Genomic DNA, 15548 nt, shown 5'->3' with positions numbered 1-15548 from the left:
CTCCGTGGTGACGGCCTTGAAATCAGCCTGTCGAGCTAGGACGCCAACCAGATGATGATCTGGGGATCGTCATGCCGTCCTCTGTTCTGTTCTCCAACTTCGAATCTCCCAAGCAAGCTTGAAGGTTCGATTTCAATTTGATCGCTGGTTGACGTCTTTGTCTTGTCAAATCAATCAACCCTGTTTCATGCTCGCTTCCTTTTGGTGAAACATGGTCTTCATGAGATCCTTCCATTTCTCACTGCAGGAATCTTTGAATTTTTCCCACCAGGATCGATTGAGTTTGTTGCTGAGTTCTCGGTACGAGTACATTTCGGCCCAACAATCTCGACCCCATTCGCATCCGGCCATGTTGACCATAAAGTCGCGTTCTTCTTCGTGGTAATGAAATCGGGGATCAACAAGAGGCTTCCCGTTCTGAATTGGTTGACCTTCTTTCAGCGGCACGGGGCAGGCTCCAGGAGGAAAAGAGTTAATCTTGCGTTGCGGAATGAATCCGAAGTGGGCTCTGACATAGGGCTGGGCCGCGTACAAATGCTCCAAGGCATCCTGTTCCTTGTGCTCCCACTCCATATGTTTCTGTTCGTAAAGAACGGGATCCCACCACATATCGAGGAGTCGGTCTGTAAAGGCCGATCGTCTGACGAAGAAGGAACCCAGGTTGAATCCGCTGCAGTCTTGAGGTATGATGATGTCGATAGAAGAGGTTAAATTGTCACCGGTGGGGGATCTGGAGACGGGGTCGAGAAATTCGGTTTCCGGAGGATGTGTGATGTTGAGCGGGTTGTAGACATTGATGTCACGATAGACCACGGTCGCCAGATTGTTGAAGATGTGGGATTGGAGCGATATTGAAGGCTCCATGATGAAGGTATTCAAGTCAAGCCACCAAAACCTGTCACACACGGTCAGCCGGGAGTCATTGGGACGAGATCTGACATGGTCGTACCATTCGGCCTTGGGATATCTGGCCATGGCGTTTCGTACGAGATCGACTTTCTCCCAACTCTCCCTCCATTCATGGGCATATCTTTTTTTCGTACTCATGTCGCCAATCTCTAATTGATATCCCCATCTTTCAGCGTATCTCTTTTTATTCTTGACACTGTCTCGTTCGATGGCCCATTCTCTGGGTCCTTTCCACTCCATCACTCCACCGCCTTCATTTGCACCCAGAATAATGACGAATTTGCTCCCACCACCGAGGTGAGCATTGCTCCGATACCTGGCCCGGACATCTGTGCATTCGTCAGTCGACTTACAGTGTGATGACCGTGTCGTAGCAGCTCACTGGTTTGAGAGATTAGAAAGGTGGTAAAAGTCACAATGGACAATATTATGAACAGGAACTTAAACCGCCGCAACACGTTCCCAATAAAAGTTTTTAATCTGGACAAGCTACCGCCGCCTCGGGGATGCCACCCACTTCGACCCAGCTTCTCCGGATCTTTCCAATGGGCCGAAAGAGGGGTGTAGGGACTGAAAACGGGCAATCTGGAGGAAATTTTTCGTCTGGAGCGTTGAAAGAAACCCTCATTCTTGGTCTGGATGCTGGGATAGCCTCTCACTTGTGCACTCCTCGCTTTTGCTGCGACCCATTGATCATCACTGCTGCTGTAACTGTTTGCTCCTGCGTATAAGCCATTGGACGTTGAACTGCGTTCGGACAGGCCCCGTGCCGTCCATCCTCCATTGGGCCGTGGTGACGGAGTCCTGGACTGGGACATTGGGAACGACCAGGCCACGGTTCTTAGAGAGAGGAGGGCAGAAAAGCGAGCATAGGATCGGGTAGGAATCGATAGGGGTGATTCGGAGAAAAATTGCCACGCGGAATGTTAAAAGGTGTTCGAGATGTGATTGACAAAGAATGTCGAGGGCTGGATTCAGCTCGTTAGCATGTAGCACTTCATTGACACTGAAATTTCTGAGGGGTGCGATGGTAACACAGATAGAATCGAAAGTCACAGCAACGAGGTCACAAAGGTGTCCGCCGCCCAGACCCAAAGGGAAAGACTGCTGGGGGGAAAGGCTTTTGTGGAATTCGATACCAGTAGTTGCAATCGAGAAAGACCAGAGCCCCAGCATGCCCTCGCATGTCAGAAGAAGTTCCGGCCAATCACAAGAGCGGCGGACGATGCTGCCAAGACCAAGAGAGTGCGTTTGACGACTACCGCCAAGAAATTGCTCGAACTGAGGAGATATCTCTCGCCGCTTTATATCTGATTTTCCACCCACTGGGCTCGCTCGGTTACCCGGTCGCACCTATGTCTCATCCTCCTAGGCAGAGATGGACCTTGGAGCGGGTCTGGCAGATCATCCCAGGGAAGACCATCAATCAGATTCTCAGAACATATCTGCGCCCATGGCATTTTGTCCAATCTATCCAAACATGAAAACCACCAATATACGTATCTTCAAAAGTGGTCCAGCGGGCTGGGATGCAACACAAATCCGTGATGAATTCATGTGCGAGACTGAAAATTTCTAGGTACTGACGAAAGTTCAGGGACCACCCCAGGAGCTTGATGATAACCAAAGAGCATCGCCGCCTAGTTGCCCAGCAGTTTGCCAGTCGTGGTTTTACACACATGTTTCAATGGTGGAATCATTCGCCGTCCTGGTATAAACAAAAATTAAAGCGCGAGCGGATGGCCCTCCGCTTTGTTCATACCAACACAAAACGCTTTTCAACATCAGCGCCTGAGAAAGCGTCCCACTTCAAGCACTATCCAATGAGAACACTGCTTCCCTCCATGTTGCGTACTTATGTCTGCCACCGAGGAACTTAGGGAACTCCAAAGAGACTTCACTTTATGTGAGACCAGCCCCCATTCAGAGCTGGAAAGAATTCGTGCCTGCTTAGAGAAGATCTTGAGCAGAAATTCATGCGTCTCTGCGTCGAGGCTGCGAAGCAAAAGATCAAGATCGATCCCATGGAAGGCTGACACACGGCGCCTTGTGATGATGATATCGCCCTCCAGTGGACTGACGGCGTCATGGATTTTGGTTGAAAAATCCCCTCCACAAATGTACCCCCATTCCTTTACTTTTGCCGTTGATACGTTCCGTGAAACGGCTTCAAGTTAACCTGGTCGGAAGCCTATTACCACATATATGATCTGAATGTCGACCTCGCGCGCTGACTCGATGATCTGAGCAAGTCTTCGGAGATACAAATTGATATCATTGGTTTGGAGGCGCTCGATAACCCTATTCTGGATGTCTAGAACTAAAAGAACGGTTTTACCCATCTTTCCTAGAAGAGGTTATGAACGAAAATGTGGATGAAAACGTAAGTGGGAAATGAATGAAATATGTAGATTGGGTAGGAAAATTGTCCGGGCCGGCTCTCAGACCCAGACGCCTGACGATTATGGGACCATTGCCCTCGGTGCCGGGGGGAAGAGCCGGGATTGTGCACCGCTATGGGGCCACCGACAACCTCTCAGGCATGCAATCACTAACAAAACGCTGCATCTGATCTTCGCATCAGAGCAGTGGGACGCCGGTACCGGGATGCGATGTCCCAGTATCCTATTTGTATTCGAGGATAGCAAGGTGACGTTGTCAGACAAAATGCCTTAGGTCGGGTTACCTGAACGACTCGAAAGCTCGAGATGGAAGCTGAGCCAGCAAAAGATGACCCAGCGCCATCGTCGAGTGAAGAACACAACAGGGGGTGATGATGCTGTCACGAATATCTCCAGCAGAGACATCGACCAGAAGAGGGCGCTCCTTTCTCAATTTGGAACCACAATGAGAAGAGATTGATCACCGCCTCTATGACGGCCTTCTTCTCTCCCATCTCTGCCCAGATCTATTTTCCGGCGAGGTGCGTATCAGGATCCGGGCGATCGATATAAATCCGTGCACAATGCGCAGCTGCACATGGACTTTTTTATCCGGTCCTGACCGACGATACTGGCCATTGGCAGAGCCGGAGAGGTCGTCCAGGTTGAAGGAGGGGGGGTCATTGGAGTCCAGGTTGGAGAGGAGGTTCGTGGGTTACTTTCTAGGTATGAGCACTTGCGGACCTAAGAATCGGTCTTTCCAGAAGCGTGCCATCACGAGACAAGAGACAGTGGTCTCTTTACCGGACGAGATCAGGTACGAACACGCCAGTGCTGTTTTTCTCGTCATCAGCACCGCCACGCGGGGGCTGTACGGTTTGCAACATCTGAGGCGGCCTCTTCCGATACTCAAACTTGAGAAAGTTGGCAAGAGGCTCTTAGTCTGGGGAGCAGCAGGTGGCGTTGGCATGCAAGTTGTCCAATTTACGACGGCATCTGGGTTCGATGTCGCTGCGACAGCTTCGCCCGAGTCCGCCAACCCAACTCCCCAGGGCAAACGTGGTTACTAATCACAAGACTTCCGACGTTGTCAAGGATATTGGGACTGCTCGGAAGGGCACTGAATGTGCTGGATCCTGTAATGGTACGTCAGAAGCTTTGTTCAAGAATTTTCCTCGAGCGTGGGATCCTAGCTCGCGTATAGCGGCAGCTGGCGGCGAAATCATGGTCTCTATTGAGAGAGATCGTCAAATGCGCTGACACCAATTATTGGTAGCCACAAGTGTTCCCGTCGTGGTACCAGACTTGAAATTCCCAGTCGGCGTTGAAGTCGGGTTCTTTAATGCTGACCACCTGCGGGATAAAAGGCACCTGGCAAAGACGAAGCCATTAGTACCAATCAATGTTTGGTGGGCCAAGGACTAGGTTGAGCACAGAAAGTTGTCACTTCAGCGCCCGGATAGAAGAGATATATCTCAACTTAAAGGGAAGCTAGCTACGTTCCAAAGTTGTTCTAGTTGATAGTATCGGTATTTTATGCTATGCACAGCCTATTGATTCGGGATTTTGTTCTTCATGCTTTACATATTTTGCAGCAACACAAGATCATCATGATTCCATCCATTACCCCAGATTACCGCACAACCACTAAAAGTTCGAATCTCACTTATATCCTCTGGTTGCCTGCCATTGCCATTTCCAAAAGAGATAGTTTTTCCTCACAGCGGCCTCATCGCGCATATCGATCGGATCCGTCCTGTACTTTCTGCTGCTGGCTCCTTTCCTTCTCATGACTTCTCAACCTTCGACACACAATGTCGCAGGTGTAACAGATTCACCATTTTCATCATCTCCGTTCCCATTTCCCAGCCTACTCAACCTCATACTCTCCCGCTCCTTCATGCGTTGATGATGATGTCGTTCCTCCTGCACAATGAATCCTGCCTCACTCTTCGGTCGAGCCCTCGCACTATCCCCAAACGTGATTTCAACGCGAAGTTTCAGGAATTCCCCATTCTCGTTCTTGTCATCGTATATAGTAATAATGTCGCCCGTGTACAGTTTCCCGAACAACGCGGCGTCACCAGCTGGTGATTCCTTGCGCAATTCCACGCCATTGACCCAGATACACCCACTGGCTGAGGTCGCCAGCACTGTGCGGACGCCGGGGAGTTCGGTCCAATCACCGCCTCGATCGACGTGGACTTCCATCCCGGGGGCCCAGAAGGTGATTTTCATCGCATACTTGGGGATGCGCGTGTCTTTGACATCGCGGTGTTGATTTGTACAGTCGATCCCCCTACCCCAGGATGTGAATCGTGCTTCGAGATTGATTGTCACGTTGGTAAAAGATCCTGGGAGAGTCGTGAGTTTGCCAAACCGCTTCGGAGGTTTGAGGAATTGTGTTGCCGTTGTCGATGTGGAAGAATCCGTCCCCAACGCCGTCCCGACGTGTTCTCGATCCCGAGGGACGTGAACGAACCGATCGATGTCTCCAGTGCTTTTTACGACTTGGCCCGTCTTTGCATCTATGGTGGCCGCCAGTTCGGTTGAAGGGACTCGAGTTCTTGTGTTGGAGTTGCCATGGAATGTGTCGGCTTTGGCTCGAAGTTTGGTGGCTCTCGATGTATTTCGTGCTTCGATTTCAGCGTCGAAGTTGACCGGGTCCGAAATCAGATCCAGGTCAATTCGACGGGTGAAAACAGGCTCTTCGGTTGGAGGAGCAGACTCTCGTACTCCTGTCCCTCCACTGTGGCTCACAGAGCTGGAGGGGGACAGCTCTCGAGTTTGAGGCGTCACTGGATTGGTGGTTTCTGGAGTTGCGGCGTCCGATATATCACCCTCCGAAGAAGCCATGTTGAGTTGATCGATTTGCTTTTCGGCCCCCAAGAGGCTCGCAGCTGAGCAAGCTTGTGCCTGTGGTACTTCAAGCATGGTCGGGTACTGAAGGGGTTGTCCCGAGTTGTCTGCACTTTCGGCACTCGTAATTGCTGCTCGATCCACAAAATCATTCACGCTGATCTGTTCAACACGATTCCGGATGTTGCGAACTTCACTCGAGGCGGTTGGCGCCAGTTCACCGCCGAATACCCCCGAGCTACGTAACGCGGATTGGGAGATCTCACCGAAAAGTCGCTGGGAAGGCGGTCTCGGTATTGGCAACATGCTCTCACCCGGCTCGGGCAATGTGGGATAAGTGATCTCTCCCGTTGGTGGTGGCATATCTGGAGCAGTTCTTGCCCGCTTGACCGGACGATCGGGGCTTTGACTGGAGGATGGTGGTTGAGTCAACTGTTGGAGATTGTTGATCAACTCCTCATCTAACAAATCTTCATCAACATCATCGACAACATCAAGCCGACCTCCAACAGCAGTGCCGGGCTCTTCAAATTCTTCATAGATGAAATGATCAGGCACGTCGCGTAACCAACGATGTTTCAAGCATTCGGGCTCTTTTGGACGCAAGGCCGGATTTCTATTGAGAAGTTTCCCAATAAAGTCGATGGCATGACTTGATACTCCACTCTGTCTAAGCGGGTCAAAGTCAACATCTTTGGTCATAATGTTGTTCAGCATTTGCGCGCCACGGTCATCACCTCTGCCATGAATTGGAGGCTTCCCACAAAGCATATGGAAGATGACCGCTCCAAAAGACCACGTGTCGACTGATTGATCATAAGGAGAAGGCGTAGGTTTGATGGCTGGTTCTCCTAATCGGCGTCTCTTTGGCGTGGATCCTTGAGCATAACTTGCATAGTCTGGGTATACTTCCGGTGCGCAGTAGAGGAGTGTACCACAAAAGGTTTTGAGGAACGTTTCTTGATCCGTGACACATTTGGATAAACCGAAATCGGAGAGCTTGACGATCAAAGGATCTCGAGAGGCAATCAAGATATTGTCAGGTTTGATATCGCGATGAGTAATGTTCCGTCGATGGAGGTAATCGAGGGCATGCAGTATTTGTCGGGTAATTTGTTGGACGTCGGGCTCCGCAATTTTCCCTTGTTTCCCTAATTCTTGCGATAGTTCGCCATATGGGACATACTCCATCAGAATGTAGATCCAGTGAGAATAGTTTTGGCAGTCCACATAGTTGACAATATTGGGGTGATTGAGATTCTTCATGATGTTGAGTTCACTGTCGAATTTCATGTCCAGAACACCATTTTTGATAAACCGACGTTTGTCGAGTTCCTTCGCCGCGTAAATGTCTCCCGATTTCTTGGTTTGGACCTTGTAAACAGTGGCAAATGCTCCCTTTCCCAGCAGACCGGCAAAATTGTACAGACTGCCTCCATTCCAATGATTGCCGTACGAACTTTCTCGCATGGATGCAAATTGGGCGACGTCACCCCGTGCAGCCAGATATCTTCTCAGGTTTGCCTCATAGGCGTCTTCATTATCTCCGCGGGTAGGTATCCGAACCATCAATTTGATCTCTTCCTTGTTCATACCACCAAGAACGGAAATTATTGATCCATGTCGGAGAACTCTTGTTGCTGGCTTGAGTGGTGCCTTCCCACGACGATCGCGAGTTTTGAGGTGGACATCATCGATAATAGTGCCATTAGTCGACAAATCTTGTAGCATGAGACTGCCCTGGCTGTTCACGAAGATCTTGAAGTGGATCTTGCTGACTAGACTGTCACTTTCGTAGGGCGTCAAGAGCACATCACACATTGACTTAGTGCGACCGAATAGAAACCCGTCCTTGGGACTCTTCACTTGAGACGACATTCTCAGCGCGATATCCCGAGGTTGATTGTATTCCGGTCGAAGGAGCAAGTCGTTTTCACGGATTCCTTCCAAGTCGTCATTTTGTAATATGTGTTCCTGACCAACCAACAAATTGGCCTTCACTGCTTCAAACGCTGCTGGTGACGTAGGATGGAGTAAACAAATCACGTCGGTCGCGTCATTCTCGGAAACATTGGAGAGGTTCTTTCCCACTCTTCGAGGATCTTCGACAGGTTGAGTTAACGGCTGAGTTGGTTGTGAGTAATCGGCCATGATCACAGTATCGACACTCGCTTCCCAGAATTTTTTTCAGCCTCGTACGGTGCGAGTCGTATCGGAAGCTTCTCAGAGTCTCGACCTCGCTGGACGAATATCAGTAGACACTCCCTCGCTGTTGTAATCACTGACTGGAATGAATGCGCTTAGATCATCTAGTCGGGTTTCATAGTACTCCTGGGGACCTATTTCGGTTCGATTTGAGTAGGATGATGGCGCAGAGCCATCGCCAGAACCAGACTGGCTGTCTTCGGCATTGTTAGCGATGTTCATCCTGTCCACGGCATGGCGAAGAAGTAGATCTCAAAAAACACAAGTCCATCACCAGAAGACAAGGCGTGTGAAGTGTAAATGGCCCTCAGCCTCGACAGGCCGTGCTCTGGCAACAATTCATGTTCATATGATTCAGAGAGGACGTGAGTCTTAGGGACATACCTTGTGTTGCGTCCTCGCGTGCACAAAGAGGAAACAATCTATGATGGTATGAGTTAGCCTTGTGAACAGAGTGAACGCCAATGGCTCTTCTATAACAAAGAGGCTCCTCCAGGCCACCACAAGGCTGTCACACTGGTGACCTCAGTCACCAGTGCTCCTTAGACATGTGATGCTCCATGTAAATCAATCCACCTCTTCTGTTTGCTTTTGGAAACTCGCCATTCAACATTTGTATTCCATGTCTGAATTTCCGTGCCCTGAAGAGTACGGCAATCGAAGTATTCAATCGAAGCAGCATGATAGCCTACCAATCGCACAAGTCCATACGTTTACCCAAAAGACGTCCTAACAGCAATCAGCCTTATTCTTTCCAGCAGAGGATGATCGAGGTTCCTTACCAGCTGCAAAAACACAAAGTGCTTCTTCAAGATAATGTCCGTTCAAGACTAGCGGACGGACGTAGGTATGCAGAGAAAAACAAGAACGCTATCAAATCCACCACACATACAGGAATGGCGGCGAGGAAGAGAACCGTGGAAAACGGCAGACGATGAATTGAAGTCGAGATTCACCCGTGGCTCTCGAAGAAATTCCCACCCCAACACGCAAAGCCCCTGCAGCCGCAGGCTCGCAGACCTCAAGCGGCCGCTCGGGGCCAAGAGCTACGGCAATGGCTACTGAGCAGCCTGGAGCCTACCGGGTATGCCGGCTTCAAGTCCCCGTTCCTGGCTAAAGTAGCGCTATTTGGAGCCTGAAAATGAGCACCAATGGATGGAAAATCTCCATTTGTTCGGTTACTAGACGAGCGAGCTATTATGTGAAGATACCAAGGGCAACCGTGACTTATTCCTACCCAATCATCATTACCATAATATGCGGCGCTAAGAGAAGTCGGTATTCAACGACCATGTCCACCAATTCAATAAAAGTTCGTCCTTGGACTCAATACACAACAGACTGGCGAATCTGCACAGTTGCCATTTTTCTTGCTTCTCAACCTAGTCATCCATGTCCATGGCGTCCTTTGCGAGTTGATCTCGTCTCCGAATATCTTCTTCACGTTGTTGCCGACGAGTCAACTTTCGTCTAGTTTCTAGTGCTGCTTCCCGAGCCTTCTCGCTCTCCTCGGTGTTGTGAGCTTCGACATTCTGAGTCTCCTGGGCCTTTGGCGCCTCTTGTACCTTCTTCATCTTCTCGGCCTCCTCAATCTTCTCCGTATTTTGAGCTTCCTCAGTCTCCTTGGTGTTTCGGGCCTTCTGATTCTTCCCAGCTTTCTTGGTACTCTGAGCTTTCTGAGCTTTCTGAGCCCTTTCGATGTCCCGAGTCTTCTGAGCCTTGTCAGCCCTCTCGGTCATCTCAATCACCTCAGTCGAGTCAGTCTGCCCCACATCCCCAACCTCTTGACTCGTTCCAACCTGTTCATTGCTGATTCCCACGTAGGCTTTATTGGCCGCTTGGAATGCCTCGTCGAGGAGATCTGTGCGTTCACCATCAACACCTCTAGATGACGTACGTGTTCTAGAAAGAGCCAAAGCCAACACCTTGTTGCTCTCTCGTTTACGGGCTCTCGCTTCGTCCACAGCTTTGCGGTATTCGGGGCAATTCTTGTCCCTGTTGACCCACTCCTCCAGACCAAGCTCGATTAGCTCGTTGTTCAAGAGTTTCAAATTGGTTTGTCCACTATTCTTCGACTTATCGGGATGGCGCATCTGTTCCTCCATGAGAGCGGGAGTCGAGATTCTGAAACTGTCTCTAGAGCTCAATTGGTGACGAGATAAAGTCCGTGGTATTCCCGCCGGCTCGGGGGCACTTCGATTACCCCTTTCAAAATCAGTGAATCTACTTGAAGTACCATTAGTGTTCGAGCGATATCTCTTGTTTGGGGCTGATCGATGAGAAGCTTGTTCCACCACAGACGGCCATGTGGGTTGCGTTAGATTTGGACCTTGTCGATGTCTTTCGTTGTCGTATGTGTTAGGTGTATCTCCGTAGTCGTCATCGCTGAATTCGACATTGTCACCCATTGACCGACGCAATCCTGAAGCTGCCGCCAAATCCACTTCCATATGCATACCCTTTTGATTGCCGATGACATGTTCGGGCTCAGTCCTGAGAGGAGCCTTGGCATTGGTCTCTTGCGGTGGTGTCTTGTCTGGAAATGTTCGTGTCGTATCATCAAATGACAAATTTTGATTGTCATCATCCTGGGTTGATCCTCGTGGTACTAATTTTTCCTGGCCGATCGGATTGGATGGTCCCTGCAACAATGATCTGACCAATTCAGAAGCTGAAACTTGGGAGAGTCTGCCCGTCAAAGAAGGAGCGGGATTATTTCTCTTGATTCGGTCCCAGTCACGATGCTGCTCAAGCGTGGAGGTTGCTTCGCCGGTGGACCCTCCATCTTGTTCTGGAGGCCCATTGCTGCATTGCCAGTCTTCCTGCGACAGAGTTCCGCGGTGTTCCTCAGGCGACACGTTTCTTGAAGTAGTGGATGCATCCTGGTCGGAAGTATGGCTAGACTGCGGAGTTGGGATCTGTGTCAAAGACTTATTTTGGCCCAACTGAAATCCATTTCGACCACCTATCGGGGGCGGCTGAGTGGCGCCTGACCTAGAAAGACTTGTGTTTCGCTTGCGTTTGCCCAGCACATTCGAGCTCTTTGCGTCGGAGGCAGTCCCGCCAATTTGGGGGAAGTCTCCTGCCGATATACTCACGGCTGAAGCAACACTCTCAAGTCTGGCTTTCATAGCGGCGTTTTCAGCGCGAAGTTCTTGACATTCGCGGTCACTTGATTGTGCATTTCTCATTCCCTCGACCATAGACTCCAAGCTGCCGACAAAGTCATTCTGACCTCCAGGCTCGAAACGAGACGCTGCATTCTGAGATTTCAACTCACGGATGGAACTCTTCACATCATCCAAAGTCTGCTGAAAAGCACCAAGAAGAGAAGCGACAAGTTTTATTTGGATCTCTTGCTGTTGTATCCTTTCCTCCTGTGCAGCGATCTTCTTTTCCTGAGATTTGATTTTCAGCCAAACTGGGTCCTGGGGTTCAGCATAGCCTGCACTAGGCAATGGGGTAGGCGCATTGGTATGAAGTTGCGATGCGGCGAGCGACTGGAGATAGGAAGGTATCTCGTTGGTGTGTAGAGGAGTCTGCGACCACCTAGAACCAGCAGAAAGACTTGGGCGAGGAATTGTGCTGGGTCTGGGACCAGGCCGCATAAAATCCCCTCCGAAGCCGAATACAGGGTCTACAAGATCGCTCGTCTCGGAGTCCTTCAGGTATGTCTTTGACAGTTTGTAAAGATACTGGTCACTGTAGAGAATCAGCGGTCGACTTGTCGTCTTTGTCCCAAAAGGGATGCTTACACCAAAGCCCTCTGTGCGGACGTCGCAGTGGCTTTGCAATACTGGCCCACCGCCGCAGAGCATTTCTTGCAGAAGACCTCTGCTAAGGTACATCCTTCGACCGCTCGCTGTGATACGCCTTCCGGTACGACTTTGGTTTTGTGGGCGACTTCGGTCCCGAAATGTGTGCCTGGATGTACAGAAAGGACGTAGGAGGAGGTCAAGCGGGTCCATTCATTTTCGAAAATGCCAATTTGACTGTTGCATTGAGAACAGTGCAGATAGACAGTGGATGAAGGAATCTGGGACGCTCGCCGTGAGGACGACGCCATTCCGGATGAATTATGTACGTTGGATTGTGTGAGTGTATGAATGGGCAAGATAGGACATTCTGTTGATTGTTTCCTCCGCGACTCAAAATGCGCTCAGGGCCAGAAAGTCAAGTCCAACCGCGAACCGGGACTGGACTAAGACGCGTGGTTGAATATTGACCGAACCCCCTGCGTTTTTGCCTCGGACGCGTCTTGGAACTTTCGTTAGCTCTGCACAAGTAGCACGTGATCTGGTCCTGTAGTTCCAGGCGCCGATAGCTGAAGCCTAGCCAAGTGGCCCCCAAAATCTTAATTATTGGTGCTGCCTAAGTAAGAGAACGATGGGTACAGTTATAGGTAAATAATCCCTAGAAATTAGTTAAAGGCAAAGCCTATTGACCCTATAACGATAGGCTGCCGATAGCCACGTGATATAGCTCCCTGCTAACGAAAGTTACCCTTGTCGAGTGTACGTACAAATTCGTACGCACAAACTACCACTAACTATTAGCTGTGCCACTGGACTATCGCACATCACCGATCCACACTGATTTTCTACATACACCTTTCGACAGTATGGGGGTCGATAGCACGTCTTCTCTAGCTTCTACATTCCTGTTATGCTACCATACCCAGCAATGCTTGTACTTAGATACAGGATAGTAGCAGCAATCAAAACCAGTGGATGCAAAACCACCTCATATACCTCATCGATTTTTCCTGTCAATCGAGCAAAAGTATTATCTTTCACATACCCCGCCATTGGTAGCAATAGCAGAACGATGACCTCCTCGTCGGTCGACGCTGGCTCTACAAACGGCACCGCTACAGCCCCATCAGTATCACACCAAAAAGCCAATGCCTGGCAGCAACCGGGCCCGGCAGCCTATGACTTCCGCAGCGACGTGATGACCACGCCCACAGCATCAATGCTCGAAGCCATCGTCAACACGACACTCCTCGACGACGTCTTTCGCGAAGATCCCACGACCAACGATCTCGAAGCATCCATCGCCTCCCTCTCTGGCCACGATGCCGGCCTACTCGTCATGTCCGGCACGATGGGCAACCAGGTCTCACTCCGAACTCATTTGATACAACCACCACACTCTGTCCTCTGCGACTATCGCTCGCATGTCATCCAATATGAAGCCGGAGGCGCCTCCTCACTTTCCAACGCCATGCTGATCCCTGTCCGCCCATCGAACGGCCACCACCTGACTCTCGAGGACGTGAAGAAGCACGTCATCGTCTCCGACGACGTGCACGCGTGCCCGACCCGCGTCATCTCGCTTGAAAATACGCTCGACGGCATGATTATGCCACTGGACGAAGTGCGCCAAATCTCCGCCTTTGCCCGCCTGCACGGCATCAAGATGCACCTGGACGGAGCGCGAATCTGGGAAGCCGTCTCCGCGGACGCAGGCAGTCTCCCCGAGTTCACCACCTGCTTCGACAGCGTGAGTATGTGTTTCTCGAAAGGCCTCGGCGCACCAATCGGGAGCATCATCGTGGGCTCAAAATCCTTCATCGCCCACGCCCGACGGATCCGAAAGATGATCGGAGGCGGAACAAGGCAGGCGGGCGTCATCTCGGCTGCAGCACGCGTCGCTGTCGACGAGGGCTTTGGCAAAGGGCCGCGAGGAGAAGGCGGCCAGCTGCGTGCCAGTCATGCGCGCGCTCGCAAGGTTGCGGACCTCTGGACGAGCAAAGGCGGCCAGTTGTCGAACCCCGTCGAGACCAACATGGTCTGGCTCGACCTGGCGCACGAAGGGTATAGCGCCGATCAATTCGCGGAGCTCGCTGCCAGCGAGGGCCTGAAAGCCCGCGGTGGCCGCTTGGTCGTGCACTATCAGATCACAGACGACGCGGTGGAGCGGTTAGGTAGAGTTATGGACAAGATCCTAGAGACCAATGGCAGGAGCAGCAAAAGACGTAGATTCAACGGTCATTGAATTGATCTCTAGCTCGACCAGCCTGACTAGCTTGACCAGCTACTAGTATCTAGGTAGCTATCTGTCATCTGAGTTGATTTTCCTTTCTGACTTCTGACACAGACATAGACTGGCAAGCTAGCAAGCATTGCAGTAGCTTGGTAGAAGAAAAAGAAGAGGCGAGGCCATTTTCGCAGTAGTATTAGTGCTCCTTGGCTACATGCATAGCACGCATATTTGCGTTGACCTTCTCTGCTTGTTCCGGTCTGCATTGCTGTCCTTTGCTCCACCCTGCTCAGCTCCCATTCAAGTTTTTAATTCCTTTCCAGTTCCAATTCCAATTTCAAGTTCAAGCCCAGCCCAGCCTAGCCCAAGAAGGTGAAGGGAAAAAAAAAAAAAAAAAAGAAAAAAGAAAAAGAAAACATGGAAGAGTACAGATAGATTCCAACTCGACTGGCTCCTGTGTTTCCTTTCCGTATCTCTTTTCGGTCGGCAGCTAATGACGCACGAGACGACGTATACGATGAGTGGTTCTCTCCTCCCCGCGCATCCATTCGTTGCTCTGAATAGAGCATGAAAACGCCGTGATCGGTCGCCAATTTCCGTTCGTCCTTGTCCGTTCTGCTTGATTTGTTTCTCTCTGCGACTATAATCCGTCACATCGCAAATAACTCGATTGGCCATTGTTGAGACAGTTCGCTTATCCAATGCTCTTTCTTCAAGCCCGAAACCGCCGTAGCCCGGAGTATATGTAACTCTCGCCCCTTTCGATCCCGACGCCAATACCAACCTTGCTCCCAAATCCTGAACCAATTATTCAACCCCCATAAACGATACGCTACGTCGGCCGACCACATTCCAACTGAAGTGGTGTGGATCTGGATCCGAGGAGCGTAGAAAGAAGTATCGTGCGTACAGAGACAACACGGAGGAGGAAAAACACGAATTTGCTTTACAAACGCAAAATCCGCATGGCGTGAAGAAAGGTAACTCGCCGGAGCCAGATGATGAAAGCAGGAAGCGTAAAGCTGTCTGTGTAAACTGATCATAGCATTTCGAAGAATTGAATTCGAGGTCGCAAAAAGCCCTGCATATGCTAGTTTGAATGCAATTGAAAAAAAAAAAAAAAAAAAAGAACCTGATCCATTCAAGCTCTTTGATACATGAACAAAAGAAAATAGTTTGGTTGTCGTCAGCTTCGTTGAAATTGTGTAA

At 50.3% G+C, this 15548-nt stretch overlaps 5 protein-coding genes across 5 annotated transcripts; 2 read left to right on the top strand and 3 right to left on the bottom strand.

Annotated features, from left to right (window-relative positions):
- Window positions 1–174: 174 nt before the first annotated feature.
- Z518_09208 (uncharacterized protein) lies at window positions 175–1727 on the bottom strand (the record flags this gene model as incomplete). Its single annotated transcript, XM_013413164.1, has 3 exons — window positions 175–895; window positions 950–1238; window positions 1292–1727. 3 exons carry the CDS (start codon window positions 1725–1727, stop codon window positions 175–177), a joined length of 1446 nt encoding a protein of 481 aa, XP_013268618.1.
- A 2291-nt stretch (window positions 1728–4018) lies between these two features.
- On the top strand, window positions 4019–4360 carry Z518_09207 (uncharacterized protein; the record flags this gene model as incomplete). The annotated part of the gene is made up of 1 exon (XM_013413163.1): window positions 4019–4360. The coding sequence occupies one exon, from the start codon at window positions 4019–4021 to the stop codon at window positions 4358–4360; it is 342 nt and encodes a 113-aa protein (XP_013268617.1).
- Window positions 4361–5087: 727 nt separating this feature from the next.
- Window positions 5088–8300, bottom strand: Z518_09206 (uncharacterized protein; the record flags this gene model as incomplete). Its single annotated transcript, XM_013413162.1, has 1 exon — window positions 5088–8300. The coding sequence occupies one exon, from the start codon at window positions 8298–8300 to the stop codon at window positions 5088–5090; it is 3213 nt and encodes a 1070-aa protein (XP_013268616.1).
- Window positions 8301–9736: 1436 nt separating this feature from the next.
- Z518_09205 (uncharacterized protein) lies at window positions 9737–12420 on the bottom strand (the record flags this gene model as incomplete). The annotated part of the gene is made up of 2 exons (XM_013413161.1): window positions 9737–12056; window positions 12110–12420. The coding sequence occupies 2 exons, from the start codon at window positions 12418–12420 to the stop codon at window positions 9737–9739; spliced, it is 2631 nt and encodes an 876-aa protein (XP_013268615.1).
- A 761-nt stretch (window positions 12421–13181) lies between these two features.
- Z518_09204 (uncharacterized protein) lies at window positions 13182–14354 on the top strand (the record flags this gene model as incomplete). Its single annotated transcript, XM_013413160.1, has 1 exon — window positions 13182–14354. One exon carries the CDS (start codon window positions 13182–13184, stop codon window positions 14352–14354), a length of 1173 nt encoding a protein of 390 aa, XP_013268614.1.
- Between the last annotated feature and the right edge of the window lie 1194 nt (window positions 14355–15548).

Source organism: Rhinocladiella mackenziei (assembly GCF_000835555.1).
Source record: "Rhinocladiella mackenziei CBS 650.93 unplaced genomic scaffold supercont1.7, whole genome shotgun sequence".
NCBI lineage: Eukaryota > Fungi > Ascomycota > Eurotiomycetes > Chaetothyriales > Herpotrichiellaceae > Rhinocladiella > Rhinocladiella mackenziei.
Note: the sequence above shows the minus strand (reverse complement) of the source record. Positions and strands in the feature narration are given on the sequence as shown.